Below are 21,086 nucleotides of genomic sequence, written 5' to 3' on the forward strand. Positions count from 1 at the left end.
TATTCCATCCGGCGAAGCGGCGCCGGTTCGCCGGCTCAACCGTCCCGTTGTGTTCGAAACAGGCATTGCAGTAGACAGCCCCTTCAGTTCGGCTCTAGCCCGTCAGCGTAACGGTGCGGAGAGGGCGTACCGGCTGGCTCGACAATTCCACGATGATAAATATGCATTAAGGGGGCGGGGCCCGGACTTCGTTGCCGGCAGGAGGGCGGCTCGTGCGCGAAACGGGCAGCCGAAGTTGGTTCCTCGTGTTTACACGGGTGCGGAAGCAGTAGCCTGAATAAGCAGCCAAAGTTTCTGCTCCTGCGCTCCCAGAAAAATAATTTTGTTACCAAGAGGCTGGGCCCAGGATGGATTCCGACCACTTCATGAGGCAGTCATAGATGGTGCTTTTGAATGCTTCTTTCAAATTATTTTTTATTAATCTTCCAAATTATTACAAATCAAACCAAATTACTTTATTACAATTTCTTAAAATCAGGTTTCCTGATCCTGTTGCAAACATGTGTTGATCATTTCCTCTCTTAGCCGCACCATCTACTTTTGAATGCTTCTGTTGTCTGTGCAAAAAAAAAAACCCCACCTTGCAAAAAAAGAAAAGAAAAAGTGAATCGACACGGTTCTAACCAAGCCCTCTCTCTGCCTGGCGCGCTCCTGTTCTGGTTGCTAAAGCTTTTTGAAGCGGGAAGCGAAGCGAAGCGATGGGAAACGCGGTACCTGCAGTCTGAAATGCTGTTCCCGGTTTTGTGGGACAGCATCCCCTTTTGAGATGCAATGGGCACCCGCTGTACTGTATATACTACAGTATATAGTTTTCAGAAGCAATTGGAAGGCATTTGGGTTTCAGTAAACTTTTCAAACTGGCTGAATTTTTATTTTTAAGGTCTTTCTGCCTCGGATGTCTCCCCCCCCCCAATGTTTAAAAAACCTATTTTTATTGTATGCTTGCAAGTCAGGTTGCAAAAAGCATGTGAGAAAAGCCACCATCATTGCTAATCATATAGTTGAGCTAAATATTTTTGCTGCCTCTGCTATCAGACAAGAATGCTAATGTCAGCAGCTAAGGTAACACACCTGCTGTGGGGGCAAGTTTATGCAATGTGAGAAGCCTTCAGGTGATAGGGTTTTTTTAGACTACTCAGCAGCTCCAGAGCAGCACAGTAGAGACCCGCAGGCAGCACCTGCTTGATCTGCAATAGGGCGACAGCAATGAAAGCAGGTGGCGATGAAAATGGTGCAATATTCACTCCAGGTCAGTCAGTATAATAAAACACACAGCAGGGTACCTTTCTGTCATTGTCGGCTTCTCACAATTTGAGTTTGTGCCCTACTGTACCAACTAGGAGCACCCAATCAGATTTGCCTTTTCCAGACTGCTGGATCTTCACCATGGCAAGAGACATGGACATTCAAGTCTTGCAACATTTCTGCACAGCCTAATGCTGCAAACCCACACATGCTTCGCTGCAACTAGGTTCCATTGAATTCAATGTGGTATGCATACACTTCATTGTACGACCCAGCCTTGTACATGAATACTAGCTGGACTGTAAAATGCATGTGCTAAAAATGTTAAGAGTCCCCAAGATAAATATATATTTATGGTGGAATACAATGGGGATGGGGAAGGGCTCTAGGTCAGTGCTAGATCAGATGGTTTGCATGCAGAACACAGGTTGAACCCTAGGCAGCTACAGGTAAGGTTGGTAAAAATCCTTCTCTGAAATCCACTGTTGCCAGTGGATGCCAAGAAAGATGCAGCAAGTCAGACTTTGTATAAATGCTACTTATGAGAGTGATTTAGGAACACCTGCTGGTTAGTAGGAGACACTGCACTCAACTAGAAAAAGATCAGAAAAAGGCATTAAATCAGAGATACAGTCGTACCTTGGTTCTCAAATGCCTTAGTACTCGGACGTTTCAGCTCCCGAACACCGCAAACCCAGACGTGAGTGTTCCAGTTTGCGAACGTGTTTCGGAAGCCAAATGTCCGATGCTGCTTCTGATTGAGTGCAGGAAGCTCCTGCACCCAATCTGAAGCCATGCCTTGGTTTTCAAACCGTTTTGTGAGTCAAACGGACTCCTAGAATGGATTAAGTTCGAGAACCACGGTACAACTGTGTTTCACTACCATGTCTGAGCATTAGGGAGGAAGGCACTCTCCCATTTGGCAAACTGATGGCCTGACTCTTGATATGTACATTCATGCATGTAACTAACCAACTGCACACAAACCACTCCCCCAATTTATCCAAGTTGGAGAAAACAGATTGTGATGTATATTAGGGCCTCCCTACATTTGGCCCAGGAGGCCAGGCAAACTGAGCCAATGCCATCTATCCTACAGCTGGTGTCAGGTTTAAGACAATTAAGGACTGGGCTTAGCCGAAAGGGGGCCTGGGGGCAGTGCCAATCAGCTGATCGGTGCAACTTGGAAAAGTAATATGCAAGACCCAGCTATCTGCCGATTGTCAGGTCTTGCAGAGTTTTTAAAGGGGCTTCACAAGAACCTGGGGGGGGGGGTCACTTGCCATTGTGACAACACCCATCTGTCAAACTTGGCAAGCAAGGGGTAGGAAGAGATGAACAATCTGGTCTGCTGACCAGATTCAATTCACCATCCCTGGATTGTGCAATTACAACTATACAACTGAAAGTTCCTACCTCCCCACAGCTGTTTAAGCCCCCCCTCCTCTCCAGGGTTTTCCCCCCAACAATCAGACTGTGCCTACATGTAGCCTCAGGGCCGGCCCTACGGCCAGGCTGGGTGGCGCTGCACAGCTGCGCCTGCCCACCTGCCGCGGAGCTGCACCCCCGGCAGCCGCGCTGTGCCCGCCTGGCTGCGCAGCTCCGGCCGCCCGCCGTGCTGGGAAACGGGGCGCTGGAGTGACCCACCGCACCACGGCGGCAGGGCGCCGGAGCGATCCGCCGCACCACGGCGCCAAATATACTCAAGACGGCCCTGTGTAGCCTATTGCTGCTAAAACCGTTTTAGCCCTCTCCTGGTTATGGGAGACGAGGTGGGCAGCGTGTCGCAGGAGGGGGAGATGCCTGCGACTCTTCACCAGCCTGACTAATCTGTGTCTCTTGGCCTCCCTCTTCCCACTCACCTGCTTTATCTTCTGCCCCCGATTATTGACTTCTCTCTGACACACACTCCCCCAATTCACTAAGCCGTGTTACCCCTTCATCATCTGACACTATCCTCCACAGCCAGCAAGGACAGAAAGCAAATTGGAGGTGTGAAGCTCTCTGTTTTCCCTCCACCAGTGCCGGCCTATTAACTTACCTGAATGGAATTTTATGCATTCATCTGCATGGAATACCTGGCCACGTATAGCTACCAGGGGACATGTTAAGTACAAAGCTGATTAAAACCTGTGTTACGGAAGACATAATCACCACACGACATTTTTTTATTGAATTCCTGTCATCTCTGACAGGTGTTTTTTTGTCTTCTTCCTCTCTTATGCAGCAAACAGTGGTTATTCCCATCACCAGCAGATACAAACACAAATCAAATTGGCATCGACTCACACAGCATGGCTTCTCTTTTATTTCATAGTGTCCCCTGTGCCCAGCCTGACCACCCCAAATCCCACAGTCCCAAATGAACCCCCCTAACATTTTTCTTTCCCCAATCATAGCTGCCTCCTCAAATCCTCACTTATTCTCTTCTCCAAAACAGCAAGAGACAGCATGCTAAAATTAGATAGCAATGCAGGTCAGTCTGAGGCCTAAAATGCTATTTATTCTCTCTGTTGCACTCTCTCTAGTTGCCTTCAGTTTTGCCATTTCCCCAAGCATTTTTTCTGAGAGCTTTTTTTTGTTTTCTGACCTGAAAAAAGGTTCAGTGTTCCAACTACATCCATTACACGGCAGCTCAAAAAAGGATAATTAAATTAGCACAGCAATCAGTTGCTGTGGAAGAAAATGAAAAACGAGTTAAGTGGTGCAGGCTCTAGTGTTTGAGCAAGGCCAAGGCGTCATAGTTCAGAAACAGGTCATGTTTATTTCCAGTGCTTTTCCAGCAAATGCAAGTTCCCCTTAAATTAGCAAGCTTCATCCCTGGGCATTTTGCTCTTGCAATCCCAGTCCCAGTGATTAGCTTCCCTTGCTGGTGGCAGGCAGGCACAAACAGCAGATTTACTGGCTGTGAAAGAACTAGAGGGCAAAAAAGGTGTTACAGCTGCCTTAAGCCCACCTATCCTCTTGCAGCTTTGTCCCAGCAAGTCTTGGCTGTAGAGATCCTTGAAGAAGCGGCTACATTGCCTGCCCTCAAAGAAGTGGGACGCCTCTCATTTTACGGATTACGTTCGCCAGTCGCTTGGCTAAGCCTCCTCTGTTAGGTTCTTCTACATGGAAGGTTCTGGTCAGCAGGTTATAGAAGGAGCCATAGCAAACAGCTACGACTGTGCAGGTCAAGCAAATGACATTATACGGCATGCTGAAGTCTGGCGTTGGCAGGTTCACCAGCAGCGGTTCTGTATAGAGGCGCACAAAGTAGCTGGAGCCGTCCAAGGAAGGAAACCTAGGGATAAGGGAGGAGATCAGCAGAGCTCTAAGGGCTGATTCAGATAATGATGTGTCACCACCCTTGCCTCCAAGCATATCAGATCAGGAGATAAGGCAAGAGTGAAGGAGGGCAGCCTCAAATTGCAGATCACAAATGGAATATTCATATGAAAGGTTTTGATGTGCAAGTGCTTTTCAAATAAGCAACACCCCTTGTACACTGCGCCACATGAAGAACTCAACTGGTTCTCAGTCTTCTGCAATTCCCTCTATGCAGATTCCCATGCAATACTACATGTGCATACACACACATTTTCACGCATCCCATACTTGTGGAGAGGTCTGAAGACAAGCCTTCATTGCAATGTACCAGGGTTAGGCAGCATGCAGAAGTCTTGCAACCTCGGCTAATGCCTCTGTCTCATGCAACCTTACAACCTTAAACTTACCACAACGTTAATGCTATTTGAATGCAAAAGTTGCTTACAAAATCAGCACTAACTGATCACTGCTATTTGGTTTTAAGTTGGAAGTATAACGGCAACTCTGTTTCCAGATTTCTGACACTTTGAAACCAAGGCTAGATCTACACAGAGCTATAAAAATCCTCTGAAAATGCTCTGCAAAAAAACGTTGCAAAGTTCACAATTGAAAATATCATTGAGTTGTGATTTCAGCTCTACAGCGCCATCTGGTGTCACGGTGTTATAATGCATTTATAACACTATATTTTGACTAATGTACAGTAGTACCTCTACTTACGAATTTAATGCTTTCCGAACACACATTTGTAAGTTGAAAAAAATCGTAAGTTGAATCCCATAGGAATGCATTGGGATAAAAAAATCATAAGTCGAAGCAACCCTATCTAAAAATTCGTAAGTAGAAAAATCCTATCTAAACCACATCCAAGATGGCGGATGGAGCTCCATTCGTAAGTAGAAACATTCGTAAGTAGAGTTATTCGTAAGTGGAGGTACTGCTGTAGTTTACCCAGTGGGCAATCTCCTTTTCCCCAGCAATGAATGTCCAGGGTAGGAAGGGAGATTTTCATAGAGACCCTTGTTGTGAAAGGGTTAAATGCTACCTTTCCCTCCCTTCACTGCACTTCAAATCATGATTGCCTCCCCTGCTACAGTTTAGGGGAGAAAAAGAAACAAAACAAACATACTACCGTGTTTCTCATATTATAAGACACGTCTTATATTTATTTTTTCCTCAAAAAAACACACTATGGCTTATTTTCGAGGGATGTCTTATTTTTTTCCTCCTCCTCCTGCCGCGGCCGGCATTGCTGCTGTGCCTATCACTATGTTTTATTTTCGGGGTATGGCTTATATTCCTTGAATGCTTAAAAATCCTGCTATGGCTTATTTTATGGGTATGTCTTAAAATATGAGAAACAGGGTAGATTAGGAGCGTGATAGCCCATTTACACCTGGGGAAATTGCACAGCTACTTTGCTGAGTGCTTGATTTGAAGAAGAAAAAAGCAATACAATTTTTTGAGTAGGGAGTGGGAGAACAAACTGAAGAAGGAAAGATGTGAAGAGAGTGTTTTGTTCATGACATCATGTGGTTGCCCTGTAAAATGTAGATCAACAAAACATGGCTATTTCACAGTAAATGCCAGTGTAGAAGCAGCCAAATAAATAATTTACTTCTTGATCTGATCAAAATTTTACATTCAGTTCGGAACTAAATTTCAGATTAACCAAGGTTTTCATTTCTGAAAACAGTTCCTGAAAAGTCTTTGATATCAACGTTTGCACAGACTTCTGTCATGGTGGTCTAGCTACAGCCTTTGCTAGATTCATCTGAAACATCTGGTATGAAGCCGTTTCCAATAATCAACAGAACTACAATATCAATCCCACACATCTCATCAAATGCACTCACAGTGAAGCAAAGAGTGGACTTTGATCTTCATCTTCCTCTTTCATCGCAATGACACTGGGCACTAGGGCACTCAGAACAGATGGGCTACAAACCAAACAAACAGAGATTACTTAGAGCTTCTGCCCAAGGATGGGGGAATGTGTGGCCCTTTAAATGCTGCTGGGCTCCCAGTTTCCATCATCTCCAGCTACTCATCATGCTGGTTGGGGGTGATGGGAGTTGGAGTCCAACCACATTTGGAGAGCCATATAGGTTCCCCATCCCTTCATGGGTCCCTCTTGGAGGAGAGGGGGTTATGAACCTGGTCACAAGGGATGCAATACAGACAAACCCAAGGCCGACAAACTCTGATGGCGAGTGGCTCAAGGACAGCTGCAGCCTTACCTCACATAAAACCCGTGGTTGGGGTCAGGAGTGTATTCTGTCCACTTCAGCAAGGCTCTCTCAAACTGGATGGTGATCTTTGTGACAGAGTTTGCCGGCAGCTGAATAAGCATTTCCAGGAGATGGGGCCGCTGTCGGTCCTGAGCTGGCTGATAGTGGATATAACCTAGCACCAAAGACATGCTATCATCGCACACCACTTGGGTCAACATGAATTAGTAAAACCTTTCCTTAACGTTTACATAATGCCTTGAGGAACCCTCTTATTTAGGCCCAACTGATCTCCCCAGCAACTCTGGGGAGGAAAACAAACTCGGATCACAAAATATTTCTCCAACTGCCTCTATTTCTTGTGTCTAGAACACGAGCTCTTACGCACCGAGATCAGTCAGAATGCTGTATGTTAAGACTGTAGTCCCGTATCCGAGGGGCGGGGAACCTTTTTTGGCCAAGGCAGCATTACCAATAAAAGCTGCAGGAAGCTGCATTCCAGTGGTGGATGAGGCCAGATCCATCTACAATCTCTCACAATCACGCAGCCATTTCCCATGGGAACAGAGACATATATAATTCATAACCACTCAAGTTTCACCTTCCATTTTCCTCCTGTTGTTGTTTTTTAACCAAAGTATCTTTAAAAAGAAAAGGCAGCTCTTCAGCTCCCTTTTTTAGTTCTGACTGTGAAAAAGGCAGGAAGAACTCAGGAATCCTAGCAGAAGAATGCAAATTACTCAATGCGCAGCTCAACTGCAAGCACAGCTATTCACAGCTTTAAGTTTTAAAATGCAATTACATCCTCAAAATTGTAAGCGTGCAACTGCAAGCTGCAAGGCCACTTTTCGTACATTTGCTGAAGCATTTCCCTCTCTCCTTTTTTTGCAGCAGCTTTTGCAGAGAAAGGAGCTGCAGCTGCAAACTTTGCACAGCATCAATGCTCCTTTTCTCTGTCAGATGCTCCCTGCTTAACAACTAATGCAGGGAACCCTTGTCCTATATCCACTTACCTGGGCGAAAGCCCCATTGAATTCTAAGGAGCTTACTTTGGAATAGATATGCACAAGATTGCACTACAGAGCTGCAATCCTATGCACACCCACTGTATAAAATGGAACTTTCTTTTGAATAAATATACATAGCATGGGGCTCTCAGAACCTCGGGACAGTACAGTGAAGTAGACAAAGTGTTGGAATAAACAAATAATATAAGAAACCATCAACAGGGTAACATGCTTCACTTCTCCTTGAGAAGTGACTGCAAATTCCACCACTAAAACTCATTTCCTTTTGAGGAAGTCAAACATTTATGGCTTACAGAAAGCCTTCCAAATACAGTGGTGCCTCGACTTATGAATTTAATCCATTCCGAAGGCACCTTCATAGGTTGAAAAATTCGTAAGTCGAAAAACGCCACTGGAAACGCAATTTCCCATAGGAATGCATTGGAAACGGAAAAATTCGTAAGTCGAAAAATTCTGTTGTCGAGTTGTTCGTAAGTCGAGTTGCCACCGTACACATTTCTGCTACTACATCCCTACCACGGTCTATTATCATGCTAAGCTTTGTGCATAGCTTAATGATAAACTGCATCAAAAGGGGGTGGGCTTTGGAGCTCAGCAAGCCAAATCACTGAACACATAGAAAAAGCAAATTACTATGGCTAGCCTACATATCCAGTTGTGGGAAATGCTTATTTAATGCCAGATGTACTTAAAGAGAGGCTCCTTAAGGGGTATATGAAGGCAAAACTTTGTGCTTTTGAACTCAGGCCTCCCTTTCTGAATCTGCTCCATTTCCTTGGCAAATCAACTTAGAACATGATCCAGTACATATAATGGAACACAGAAAGCTGCCTGCACTGACACACAGAAGCTCTTCACTGCAACGTTTTCTGGGGATGGTGGAAGTTGCCGTCTCAAACATCTGGAGGGCATCAGGTTGGGAAAGGGAGTATTACTAGGAGGCTCCTCCTTACTTGGTTTGTTTTCCTTGCCCTTGGTGATAATGGTCAGCGTGTGGATGTAGAGTCGCAGATACCAGGGCACAGTCTCCAGCAGAAGCACAGGGAAAGCTCGGTATGGGTGTGTGTTATAGATCAGGGTGCTGATTTCTCCTGTCTCAAGGCCATAGCCACTCACATAGCGCTGGGCATGGAGCACAGGAACTGCCAGATCCACTGCAGGAAGGAAAAGAGACCAGGTTAGGAGTCAAACTACAGGAGCACCACCAAATGTAAGAATATTATCCCTGGGATAATGTGAGTTCTGAACTAAAACAAGTCTGGTAGATGTACTATTTTTCTGCTGTGACTACCACTAGATGTGTCCCGGTTCATAAATGAACAAGCTTAAATGATGCATAGCACGAGTCTCTCGCATTCAAAGGGTGTCTATTTTCTACCGATCTAAGAGAGGACAACGCATTAGGGACAGGAAAGCCATTGATAACTCACAGCCATCCTGAGGGCGCTTCCATTTTAGTTGCACATTGAGGCTGCGGGAGCCATTGAAAAGTCCTGGGTTCAGGAGATCATAGACTGCGTACGTTCTCCTGTCTCCTTGGACAGATGCTTCATGTACAGACAAGGGAGCTGGGGAAACTTCAAGTAACTCTTTCTCCTGGAAACAAACAAAATAAAACAAAATCATCATTAGCCATCAAAATGATAACCAGCCCATCCACGTCATATTTTTGTGCATATTCAGCACATGGGCAGGGTATGTGGGGGAGACTACCTTCAACTGGCCCCAATTCTAATATTTATTTAAAAGCTTTCTGGCCTGTTTTACAGGATAAAAACATCTCTGCAGAGCGCATTACAACATACTTTGAAATGCAGAGGGCGATATCCCTCCCTTGTGAGGAGTAACAAGTAACCGAAGGGGTTAACTGTGTTCTGTATAGCACCTGACCACTGAGGAATATCATGTTACAGAATGTACCAGAAGTGTTTCTGTATGTTTCAGTTGGTTTCGTTTCTGCCTGGGAGACGGTCGCAAGATGTCTGCGCTCTCACCAGGTTGTTTGTTATTTTCTCTCTAGAATAAACTTAAGTAGTTATTAGAACACCTTGGACTCTGTGTGTTCTTAAGAGGCTTTTTATCCAACGGCTATACAAGCTTTCGCTGTGTGAGAAGAAGAAGAACTCTGCTGTGTGTGTTTTACTGCCAGCCCGGATCTACGGGAGCAGAGAAGCGCTAGAGAAAGCGCGCCGGGCGATAATTAGTGGCTCCTAATTGAGTCATAAACAACTCAATGGAGCCCTATACCCGTCACATCCCTTCCCTGCAAAAGGAGCCCAGGGTGGCGAAAAACTTAGGTCCATTTATTTCAATGGATCTACTCTTGAGTATAACGAACATTGGATCTCACCCAGAAAGAAACAATCTGTGCACCCAGCACAACAACGGAAAAGAAAGCCTATATAAAGCTGTATTAACAATTGCAGAGGGTTCCTAATTAGGTGAAGAACCTACATGCCTTACGGATGCAGGCATGTAGTTTCTCCTCCCAATTACTGCTAAAGACTGGTGTTTGAGGGTACAGCCAGTGGGGTGGGGGTCCCATTCCATTATCCATGCACTGGATACATACATGGAGATGATTTGAGTAACCCTCTACTCTCAAGACTCTAATATTACTGGAGACACAAAGCACGTAAAGAACTGTAAAGCCGCTCAGTTACATCTGGGGTTTCCATCAAGCTTCGTTCACCCAGAGAGAGCTCTGAGTAAGGTGGGCATCTCCTAAAGGTCCTGATGTTCTAGCCCTATTGGAATATAACTGGGAAAGGGAAAGGTTACCTGGCCTTTACTGGAAATGTCAACGTAGACTTTGCTTTGAGATGCCAGCGGGCACGCTTCAGTAAGAGTGCGGGAGAAGATCTTGAAGAGGGACCAGTCTGGCGGGAGAATGGCACAAAGGTCATTATTAAGAAGTGAGTAAACCCCCGTAACCATAGCAGAGTGGTGATGTGCTACAGGGCGATTCGAGTTACCTTTCTTTCCATGACCACTGGCAAAGGAATCAAAGACAACCGTGAGAGTCTGTCTGAGCTCCCAGGACATGCTCAAGCATGAGGCATCCTGAGAGAGAAGGACAAAGCATCAGAAATGGCAGGCTTCAAGCAGGAGCAAGGGCAGCTCTAAGGCAGGCATCCCCAAACTCGGCCCTCCAGATGTTTTGGGACTACAATTTTTGAAGTAATGAGCGGAATTGCTCATAAATAAAGCCGGAGTCCAGCACGCTCCTTTAGTGCTGCGCAGCTTCTGCTAAATCACAGCGACACAGCTTTCTTCTTCTAAGCTACTGTGTTTATTTACAAAACAATAAATCTTTTCCTGGGACTGCAGCATTCCATGGCTGCTCCTGACTTGGAAATCGAAACTAACTGTGTAATACAGAACAAAGAGAAAACCCGTATGTAGGATTCTTCTCCTTCCCCTCTCCCAGCGTGTACCAGCAGAGCTGTTAACCCTTTCAGCTCTGTCTACTCCTCACACAATTCCCATCATCCCTGACCACTGGCCCTGTTAGCTAGGGATGATGGGAGTTGTAATCCCAAAACATCTGGAGGGCTGAGTTTGGGGATGCCTGCTCTAAGGTAAGGCTTGTGAAATGTGACCATAGGTTTTGGCAGATCATAGGTGAGTGGGGAATCCCGTCTCCAGCTCTTTCAACCAATTTACGACGCAGCAGCAAATCCTTCCAAGGACTCACCCTGCAAATGGGGCGGATGTGCACAGCTTGGGAGTGGTAACTGCTGTGGAACAAGCGCTCAGCCTTCAGCAGAACAGCCAGGCCAGCCTAGGAAGAAAAAAGAAAATATGGCTGAACCTTTGCTCCGTAGTATAGCTAGAAACAAGCCCAAGCGCCATGCAACAGTGTACATGTAGTTTGCTCTCCTCCAAAGTACTTGCTCCAATTGTGAACAAGGCCCCAAAGCTTCAGATGCGGAAGCTGGGGTGGGGTGGGCTAGGATGAGGGAATCCAGAACAATGACACATGCTCCACAATGTGTCATCAACAATGACAAGGCTCCACCTGCATGATCACAGGAATGTGCCTCACCTTTGAGCTGCATGGCAGCAGCTTCTTCCAGGGAGTGAGGTTCTCAGTGCAGACAACTTCACGGGGCAAGACGGCATATCGTAGGAAATGGTGGTCTGTAACTGAAGGAGGGAAAGGAAGGGTTAGAACATATGGCCCTCCTCCTCTTGATGTTGGTGAAATTTCCAACAGCCCGAGACAGCATGGTGAATTCCAGGAAATGATTGGGTGCCCATTGGTGGTATATAAAATTTAAAATAAAATAAAATAAAACGCTCTCAATATGATGATGGAAGTCGGCTTCTAGAAATCACCTGGCTTCAAATCTTGCCTCTGCCATGAAATCACTAGCTAGCCTTAAGAAAAGCAGGTATCTGACATAAAGGGTACTACTAGATTGAATTCCTTTAAGGATTACTGAGGTCACATGCGCGGAATACTTGGAACTACTGTAGAGTGTGAGACTCAATCTCAGGGTTGTGAGTTTGAGCCACACGTCAGGCAAGAGATTCCCGCTTTGCAGGGGGTTGGACTAGATGACCCTCATGGTCCCTTCCAACTCTAAAATTCTTTGATTCTACTATTAAAAGCTAGGTATTATAATCACACAAAGCACTTATTGTGTGATTTATTGTCTGAGCTATCCTAACGGTTCAAAGTAATATAAACAAAACAGTCAAAGGGAATCAATAAACACATTTAAAAACTAAGTCAAAACCTATGGCATTGGCCCAATTCCAATGCCAATTAATTCTTATTACCCAGTCAGCCCAAACAATCCTTACAATGCTCTCAAGAAACACAGATTAATTACAAAACCAGCAACCCTAATCAGCATAACAAACAAGGAGATGGGCAGATGTTCCAAAAATGTCAAGCCTCTCAGCACCCCCAAAACTTTCTGAAAATCTTATGCCAGAATATATTTGTTAATTTTTAAGTGGCCACAAGATACTTGGGTGTTTCTAAGAAGTTCCGGTCTCCCTTTAATTTCACCAAATAATACATGCCAACAACACAAGGATTCCCACTTGCACAATGTGACTTTTCTCTCTCCTTCCCCTGCATGTACCCTGCACTCTCACCAAATCTGTTCCAGAGGGCTTGGGAACCCAGAGAAAATATTCAGCGGGTAGAGGAGGGGGGAAATATCATTGCACTGATGGAACAACATAAGTGCTACGATGGACACAACTCTTTGTCATTTAAGTATTTAGAACAAGTTGCAATTCAGTGGTGCCCGTTCTTGAAAAACAAGCCCTTCCAGGCCAGAATAGCTCAATCTCCTACCATTTGCCAATCCCAGAGGTTTGAAGGATGCTGTTGGGACGACAGTGTTGGTGGAATCAATGAAGTTCAGTGATGCACAGAATATTCCTGAGAGGAGGTTGCTGAGATCTTTCCAAGCTTTGTCAACACTGAAGATGAAAAATATACACATTTAACAAACATTTACTGTGAATGATTTGCCTGAAACTTGCAAGATGCCATTTGGAAAGCAAATGTGTTTTCAAGTCATGGAGTCATAGACTATGTTTGCAGTTGTACATCACTTCAGGTGCCATTCTAGTGGCAGGAGAGGCTTTCTATAAAATTCAAAAATAAAATAATGAATAGCTTGGGTTTTGCTTCAGTACTACATTAACACGGCAGCACTGTAGATGGAAATGTTCACAACCCACAGCTACAAGCACCATCTAGCACCTGTTGGCCTACTCCAGGAATGGGAACCTTTTTAAAGAGAAGAACTGCATTCCCTTCTGGGGACCACATACTTGTGGGTGAGGCCAGAGGGAAAAGTGGACAGAGAAATGAACACACATTTTACCTTTGCATTGTGGGAAACACACCAGTTTCCTTCAACCAAGCAAGCAAGAGGTATTCTCAAACTCCAAGAGCACATTCCAGTCTGGCAAAAAGGACTCAAAGAGGCTGTGAAGCAGGGACTGTGAGGGGTATGGCCTGAAAATTGGCTATTTGGCACAGAGAGTCCCGAGAGCCAGACAGAGAAGCTTAGAGGGCTACATTTGGCACCTCAGGGTCCAGGGACCACCACCCCATGCCTATTCTGATGAAACAGCAAGGTAGAAGAACTATGGCCCTTCTAGAGGCTCCCACTGATTTAGGTGTTGGGATGTCCCAGTGGGCCTTGGCAGCCTTTGGCAAAATTGTTCAATGCAAATGAAAGACCCGAGAGACATCAGAATTTGAAGGTGAAGGAACGTCTGCTCATTTAAACCATATGATTGCCTTCATGGAATGGATCTTTGAAGTTTATCTTGTTTATGCACTTATGCCATGAGGAGGTGGGCAGGCGAGAAAAGTAGAGTGCAACAGCCTTCTTATGGTTTACTTGAGAGCCCTTCAACCAAGTAAAATCAGCTCAGGCTTACTTACTCAGAGACAGACTCCTGAAACCAAACCCAGAGCTCAGCCCCAGCTGGAGCTTGCAAGTAAGGCTGTCCCCAGCTCCGTGTCCGCCAGAAGCCCTGAGTGAGGGAGAGATGCAATTCGCGCACCGAGTACTTGGAAATGAGCTGGCCAAGGGCTTTGGGGAATAGCCGGTAATGAGAGACTGTAGGGAGCAGGGGGGAAAATAGGAGCATTATAGCAGCATATCTTCACATCAACCTCTCCACCTGCCCCATTCCCCAATTCACTTTCCCTTCTCCTGCTCCATTTAAGAGGAATGCTGCTGCAGTCCTGCAAGTCACCCAGTAGCCTATCCCTCAATCTATTATTGCCCAGGCCCCCATGGTTCCTTGCCCCTTTGCTGCACTCATTTTCCATTTGCTACCTCAGGCCTTTTATGCTTTCCCAGTGAGACTGGCTTGCACCCCCGGCAGTTCAGAGTCCCCACCGCACCCCAATGGCTACTAGACATGATCCTCTACCCTCGCAGTCGGTGCCAGCAATGCTTCCAGATACCAGTTGCTGGAAAACATAGGAGGGGAGAGTGCTCTTGCATCCATGTGCTAGAATCCCAGAATTGTGGAGTTAGAAAGGAACCCAAGAGTCCAATCCCCTGCAATGAAAGAACCTCGACTATAAAGCACCCACAACAGAATGAATGAATGAATGAATGTACAGTATGTATGTATGTATTTAACCCCAAAGGGAAAAGGCATCAGGTGTGTGAGGGAACCTTTGGCTCTCCAGCTGTTGTGGAAATACAACTCCCACATGCTTCCTGGGGCTGATGGGAATTGTAGTCCGTCCACCCACACAACTGGCCCAGGAGAAGCCCTGTCTCTGGTGTTCCCTTCTACAGGAACCCCCTTTCCAGATAATGCTTCGCTCCCGCCACAAAAAACCCCTCTGTCGCGACAGGCCCCGCCCCTTACCGCCCTCCCGCTGCAAGTCGGAATCCCAGCGCGTCCGGAACTGGAAGGTGGCGGCTACGTCCCCCGATGGGAGCGGGCTGAGCAGCAGCTCTTCTCGCAGGGAGTCCCGCGGCTGTTCCGCCCCGCTCGTCGCCAAGAAGAGCAGCAGCAGCAGCAGCGGCCCGAGTCGCTCCATTCCTCCGCTGCGCTCACGGCAAAGCGGAGCGGCTCCGCCCACTGCCCCGGACGAGTGTTAGCCAATGGGGAGCAGAGGAAAGAGGTTCCATGGAGCCCTGCCTCCATTCACCCTGTGAGCCAATGGAGGCTTTTCAGGAAGGGACAGAGACGAGGCTAGAGCGGCACTTCCCGTTGCCTTGTTGTTCTTAAATCTGCTTCCGGGTCGGAGGCAAGGGATGTCGGAAGGAGCCTGCAGGGGCAGGTTTCCTGCAGTGGCTGCGGTTGGGCGCCCCACGTGCCCAGACAGTCAGAGGCAGAAGGTAATAGAAGAAACAGCAGGAGGGGGAACCGATATGCTCTTTGTAGCTTGGTCCTCATTTCGTTTAATATCCTTTTACATGCCTAATATAAGTATTATGCTTTGTGACATATAAAATCATTTCTTTAAAAAAACAACACAGAGAGTTGCGTTATGTTGAGCCAGACCTTTGATTCTTCTCTACCTGGATATTTGCACTCCAAGGTTCGTTCCTAGCTCATACCTGGAGATGCTAGGAATTGCAGCTGGGACCTTTTGCATGGAAGGCACCCTCTTCTGCCACTGAGCTAGAGCCCCTCCCCCAAAGTCTGGACCCAGTTCTCCTGGTCTGGGAATTTGAACCCAGGACCTCTTTGAGCCAAGGTAAGAATAATACACCAAGACTAAGCTGTAGCATTCCAGGGGTTGTCTGACTACAACTCTCACCAGCCCCAGCCAGCCTGACCAATAGTCAGGATAAATGGGAGTCATAGTCAGTAACACAGATGATTACAGGTTAGCCACCCCTTTAGTTTACAGGCATCTGTTGGGGATCACAGAGGTATAGGATGTTGTTTCTCAGGACAAGGGAATAGGCCAGAATAACTACTTTGATTGTTCATGCAAGCTGGAAGTGCTTATTTATTAGCCCTTCTTTCTTTTCTCTGCAACTTCCATCGGCACCAGCCTGTATGGCCAATGGTCAGGGATGACTGGAATTGTAGTCCAAAAAACATCTGGAGGGCCACAGGTTCCCCATCCCTGTTCCAGAGCAAGCAGATTTGTTCCATTATCTCTGTGGCAAAACTATTGAGAACTGCAGCCTTCATTATGTCAAAGCTGGGCCATGGCTTAAGTAGTTTTCTGGCAGGGGTCTCTGCAACCATTTCTTTCTGAAAGATGGCCATTACTGTAACCTCCCTGCACCCAGTGCTTTTTATTACTAAGCTGTGATGGCTAAATGGAGCCTCTTCGTTTGGAATTGGTGTCAGTTCCTTGGGAGGGCTCTTTCCATAGACATCGGATTGGCCACTGGTGGATGCTGAACTAGATAAATGGTTGATGTGATTCCTCAGGGCTCTTCTTATGTCCTCACTAAACACTTTGTATTTTTGAAGTTTAAACACTTCCTAATATTAAGTAGAGTTTATGTAGCCTTGTTAATCACACGTGACAATAAGCCAAATAACCTAGCAATCCTGGCTTTTCAGAAGGAAAAATTCCATGATCCATGGATCAAAATAACACTAAGCTATCCCTTTTGTGATGCATTTACTTGTTCATGCAAAGATAGAAGTAAAGTGACAGCAATCATTGTGCTCTAGTATGTAGTTTGTGCACAGTATGGTTGGTTGGCTTATCATTTTCAGCAAATGTGACCCCTATGTGAGTGGTTCTGACAACCTTTAGTATAGCAGCTCATGAGTGAGCAGAGATTTGAACTAGGGACCAAATGACCCCTAATTCATTGCTTTAACATCCTAAACCATACCAGCTTCCTATGCAATATTTTATCTTGCCAATCATAGATAAGTGAGTCCAAGTCTGAAATGGGATTTAAACTGCCATGTTCATGTCCAGCTCTCTCTGGGGCTGCTGAAATGGGCATTTGGACCCCAACTGCTGTGGGTCAGTCCTCTGACACGAGTTGGGAGGGGGCACAGAAGAGAGGCTAATTCACAGTGCAACGAAACATAGAGTTAGAAGTGACTTCCCAAACTAATTATTCCAGCTTCCTGCTTAGGCAGGAAATCTGCTATTGCATCCCTGATAGTGGGGCTGGCCCTACCATTAGGGAGAATGAGGTGGCTGTCAAGTGGCAGATTTGGGGTGTGTGGGAGGAGTGCTGAGGTTTTAGAAAACAGAAGAGTCTTTGCCGCATGACCTGCCCTGTACCTTCTAAGCCAGGGACGTCCAACTCTCTGAGACTGCGATCTACTGCCGGTATAATAAAACTGGCAGTGATCTACTCATTTTTATTGCCCAGAGTTGTTGAGCTTTTTTGGGGGGGGAGGACAGAGGTTTTTTTGGGGGGTGGTGGTGATTGGGATCAACCAGGAACACCTCGCAATCGAAGCAGTAGATCACGATTGACCGGTTGGACCTGCCTGTTCTAAGCTATCCCACAGCCCCTAGATACAGTGCAGACGTCCAGTCACCAGCATTGAAGTAAGATTTGCCTGTCAATCTTGTCAGCTTCTTCACATGAGATGGTGGGGGTACAATCTTGTTGATTGCCTCACCAGGGGTCCCCAAACTAAGGCCCGGGGGCCGGATGCGGCCCAATCACCTTCTAAATCTGGCCCGTGGACGGTCCGGGAATCAGCATGTTTTTACAAGAGTAGAATGTGTCCTTTTATTAAAAATGCATTTCTGGGTTATTTGTGGGTCCTGCCTGGTGTTTTTACATGAGTAGAAATGTGTCCTTTTATTTGAAATGCATCTCTGGGTTATTTGTGGGGCATAGGAATTTGTTCATATTTTTTTTCAAAATATAGTCTGGCCCCCCCACAAGGTCTGAGGGACAGTGCACCGGCCCACCTGCTGAAAAAGTTTGCTGACCCCTGCCTCAGGCAGTCAACTGTTTTGAGCCAGTCTTGTAAGGCTTGAAGTTACACAAAGGCTTCTTGCCTTAACTAAGTTGCTTAATTTCCCCCAACTTGATAGGAAAATTTCCCCACTAGAGGGCAGGCACAACCTTTTTCAGATTCCTGTCATTTTCTTCTAGAGCCCAGGAATGCAGTGTTGAATTTCCTTCCTTTTATCTAACGCCTAATCACATACTTAATGCAACCTTCACTTGAAATAGCCAGAGAAGTCCCACTGGTTTTAAATTTCAGAATTGTGGCCCTTCAATTCCTGATAAATTATAACTCCCAGTCAACCCAGTCAGTAGTCAGGGGATGATGGGATTGGTAGTCCAACAACATCTGGAAGGCCACATATTCCCCATCCCTGGAATATTCTGTTGTCACTTGTTGTTAAAGGCACAAGAGCATGTCCAGAAAAAGGGGATAATAACCCTAGTTGGATCATCAACAGCAATGGGGAAAAAATCCTGTCCAGTTGAAAATTTCCCCTCAGAGTTTTTTTTTTGGGGGGGGGGAATGCATGTTTCTGTTTGTTTTCAGAGGAGAGAGCCCTTCTCAGCTACCCAGTCATTAAGCATTTTCTGGTTCACCTGAGAAAAGGATCCTCACCTGAGTGAGGATAACACTTTATGCATCTGATGACATGGACAGACACGAACTCACAGAAGCTTGTGCCACAATAAATTTGTTATTCTTTAAGTTGCTATAAGACTTTGTTTTTCTGTGAAAAGCAGTGCACTTGGTGCTCAAACAGGTTCCTGTCAGGAGTTTGTCCCCCCCCCCCCCCCGCACAGTTGCTAAGAGTTGTTTTCTGTGTTGGCAGTTCACCCTCTTTCCATTGGTATTTTTCCACTGGTTTCTTTTATTGCTTAGGGTGGGTTGTCCCTGTGGCTGCTAGATCTCTATCACTGGTCTCTCCCCACCCACCTGTGCTGTTAGTTCCTTGAGTCACTTCCTCCTCTCAGTCCTTCACCCTCTATTCAGACCTCTCGCTGAAAAGCAGTTGCTGGAGTTGTTTGCAAATGGAGAAACTATGACTCACTTGCACCTGGATGCAAGCTCAAATGCTAGATGTTATTGCCAGGACCCAAGAGGGCTGGCTGATGTGTTGAGTCAATGCCGATGCCAGGCAGCTAAAGGGAGCTCCCCAGGAACTGGGCTGGCCCAAGGTTATTTATACACCAGGCTCCTTTTATTTCTTCTTGGGATTCTTCCAGTTTCACAACCGGAGTGGTTTTCTTGTTCAGTTTACAACAGGGCCAGCACCTGTCTGGTTTAAAGCAGACTGAAGACTTCAAATCGCTTGAGTGCTGCTCCCAACATTAATTTGACATGCTAATTTACATGAGAAGAGAAGAATCCTTGGAAAAGACCCTGATGTTGGGAAAGATTGCGGGCACTAGGAGAAGGGGACGACAGAGCTTGGAACCTCAGCTGAGAACAAGTGGCTTTTAAAATGCCTCTAAGCCTCAATTACCCACCTGTAAACTAACATTATAATTACTTGTCTTCAAAACTGACTTGACGATGAGCCACATGGATGGTTATTCTCATATGGTATTGTCTATGTGGTTTTCCTGTGTGTGTCCCTCTCATTCTGTCAGTTGAGTCCAACCCCCTCAGCTTATTGCACACTTTATGGCTCACTTTTTTGCATCTGTTGCTGCATATACCAAGGGGATGCTAGAAGTTGGGTCGTGCAACTATTTGTGTCTTGATCACAAGCGATCAGTTGTGTGTGCAAGTAGTGTTGCCAGCCTGCAACCCAGATGCCATTCATCTACTTTCAAAACACCTGATGCAGTGAAGATTTAATTGGGGACACCTTTCTTTTTTAGTCAATCATGATGTTTAATCAGTTAATCTAACCAATTCATTGATAATGTAGTGCTCCATCTGTGATAGTAGCAATTTTACACAGTGAGGTTATCAACAGATAAAATACATTAGGCAAGTAGTCTAAAGCTTGGGTGGGGAATGTGTGGTCCTCCAGATGTTGTTGGGATACGACTCCCATCATCCCTGACCATGGGACTTGGGAGTCCCAACAACATCTGGAAGTGGCTGCACAGGTTCCCCATCCCTGACCTAAAATGTCATGGATATTCAGAGCTCCACTATTCATTCTGTACTGTGAGATGTTTCTTTTGATTCATTATCCCATCTCCTATGCATGTTTGCATCCTAGTTCATTTTGGCTTCTGTTTTACAATCAGACTGCTCACTGTTAATGTTAGAAGAGGGAAAGAAAGAGATCTAGTTATGAGTAAGTGTGACTTAAGCAGTGTCTAACGATGGCACCATGAACCCCAAATTGGTGGGGGACAAACACACCTGAACATGCAGTCTGCTTTGAGTGGCAGTTGCATGGGAAAGCCATAGGCAGAAATCTTCCCCTGTTCTGCTAGCCGAGATCATTTCAACTGGAAAAGGACTTCCTGCACAATGCCTGCACTCTACCGAAAAGCTGTAGCTCCTCCCTAAACCACCATTTTGCTATCAGTTCGTTTTCAGGTGTGCCTCTTGAACATTCCCTATGAATTGGTGTTGAGCCCGACAGTTGAGAAACATGATGAATTATAAAAATACTTAGCATTTAGTGTTCAAAGCTCTTCATGTACCTTGTTTCAGAAACCCTTTCAATATTCTTGTAAGGTGGGTCATTGCTGTTATTCCGCCTATTGAAGGAGGAGGACAGGGCCACTGTGCTAGTTCATGTCAGAGGAAAGATTTGAACCAAGGACTCTTTGAGACTAATCTCATGCACCCTGTATTCTTAGCTTCTGCACCAAGTGAATTCTATTGCGTCATTGAAAAACTAGCCACATAGCAGCAGCCCGAGGCAACTTTGCTACCT

At 45.8% G+C, this 21,086-nt stretch overlaps 1 protein-coding gene across 1 annotated transcript; it reads right to left on the reverse strand.

Annotated features, from left to right (window-relative positions):
- Nucleotides 1–555: 555 nt before the first annotated feature.
- On the reverse strand, nucleotides 556–15,683 carry PIGT (phosphatidylinositol glycan anchor biosynthesis class T). The gene is made up of 12 exons (XM_035122149.2): nucleotides 15,185–15,683; nucleotides 14,238–14,415; nucleotides 13,131–13,258; nucleotides 11,862–11,962; nucleotides 11,511–11,597; nucleotides 10,789–10,876; nucleotides 10,595–10,692; nucleotides 9,244–9,409; nucleotides 8,767–8,967; nucleotides 6,795–6,960; nucleotides 6,411–6,494; nucleotides 556–4,528 (listed from the first exon to the last, which is right to left on the reverse strand). Exons 1-12 carry the CDS (start codon nucleotides 15,357–15,359, stop codon nucleotides 4,276–4,278), a joined length of 1,725 nt encoding a protein of 574 aa, XP_034978040.1. The 5' UTR covers nucleotides 15,360–15,683; the 3' UTR covers nucleotides 556–4,275.
- Between the last annotated feature and the right edge of the window lie 5,403 nt (nucleotides 15,684–21,086).

The sequence above is a fragment of the Zootoca vivipara genome, chromosome 7 (assembly GCF_963506605.1).
Source record: "Zootoca vivipara chromosome 7, rZooViv1.1, whole genome shotgun sequence".
Taxonomy (NCBI): domain Eukaryota; kingdom Metazoa; phylum Chordata; class Lepidosauria; order Squamata; family Lacertidae; genus Zootoca; species Zootoca vivipara.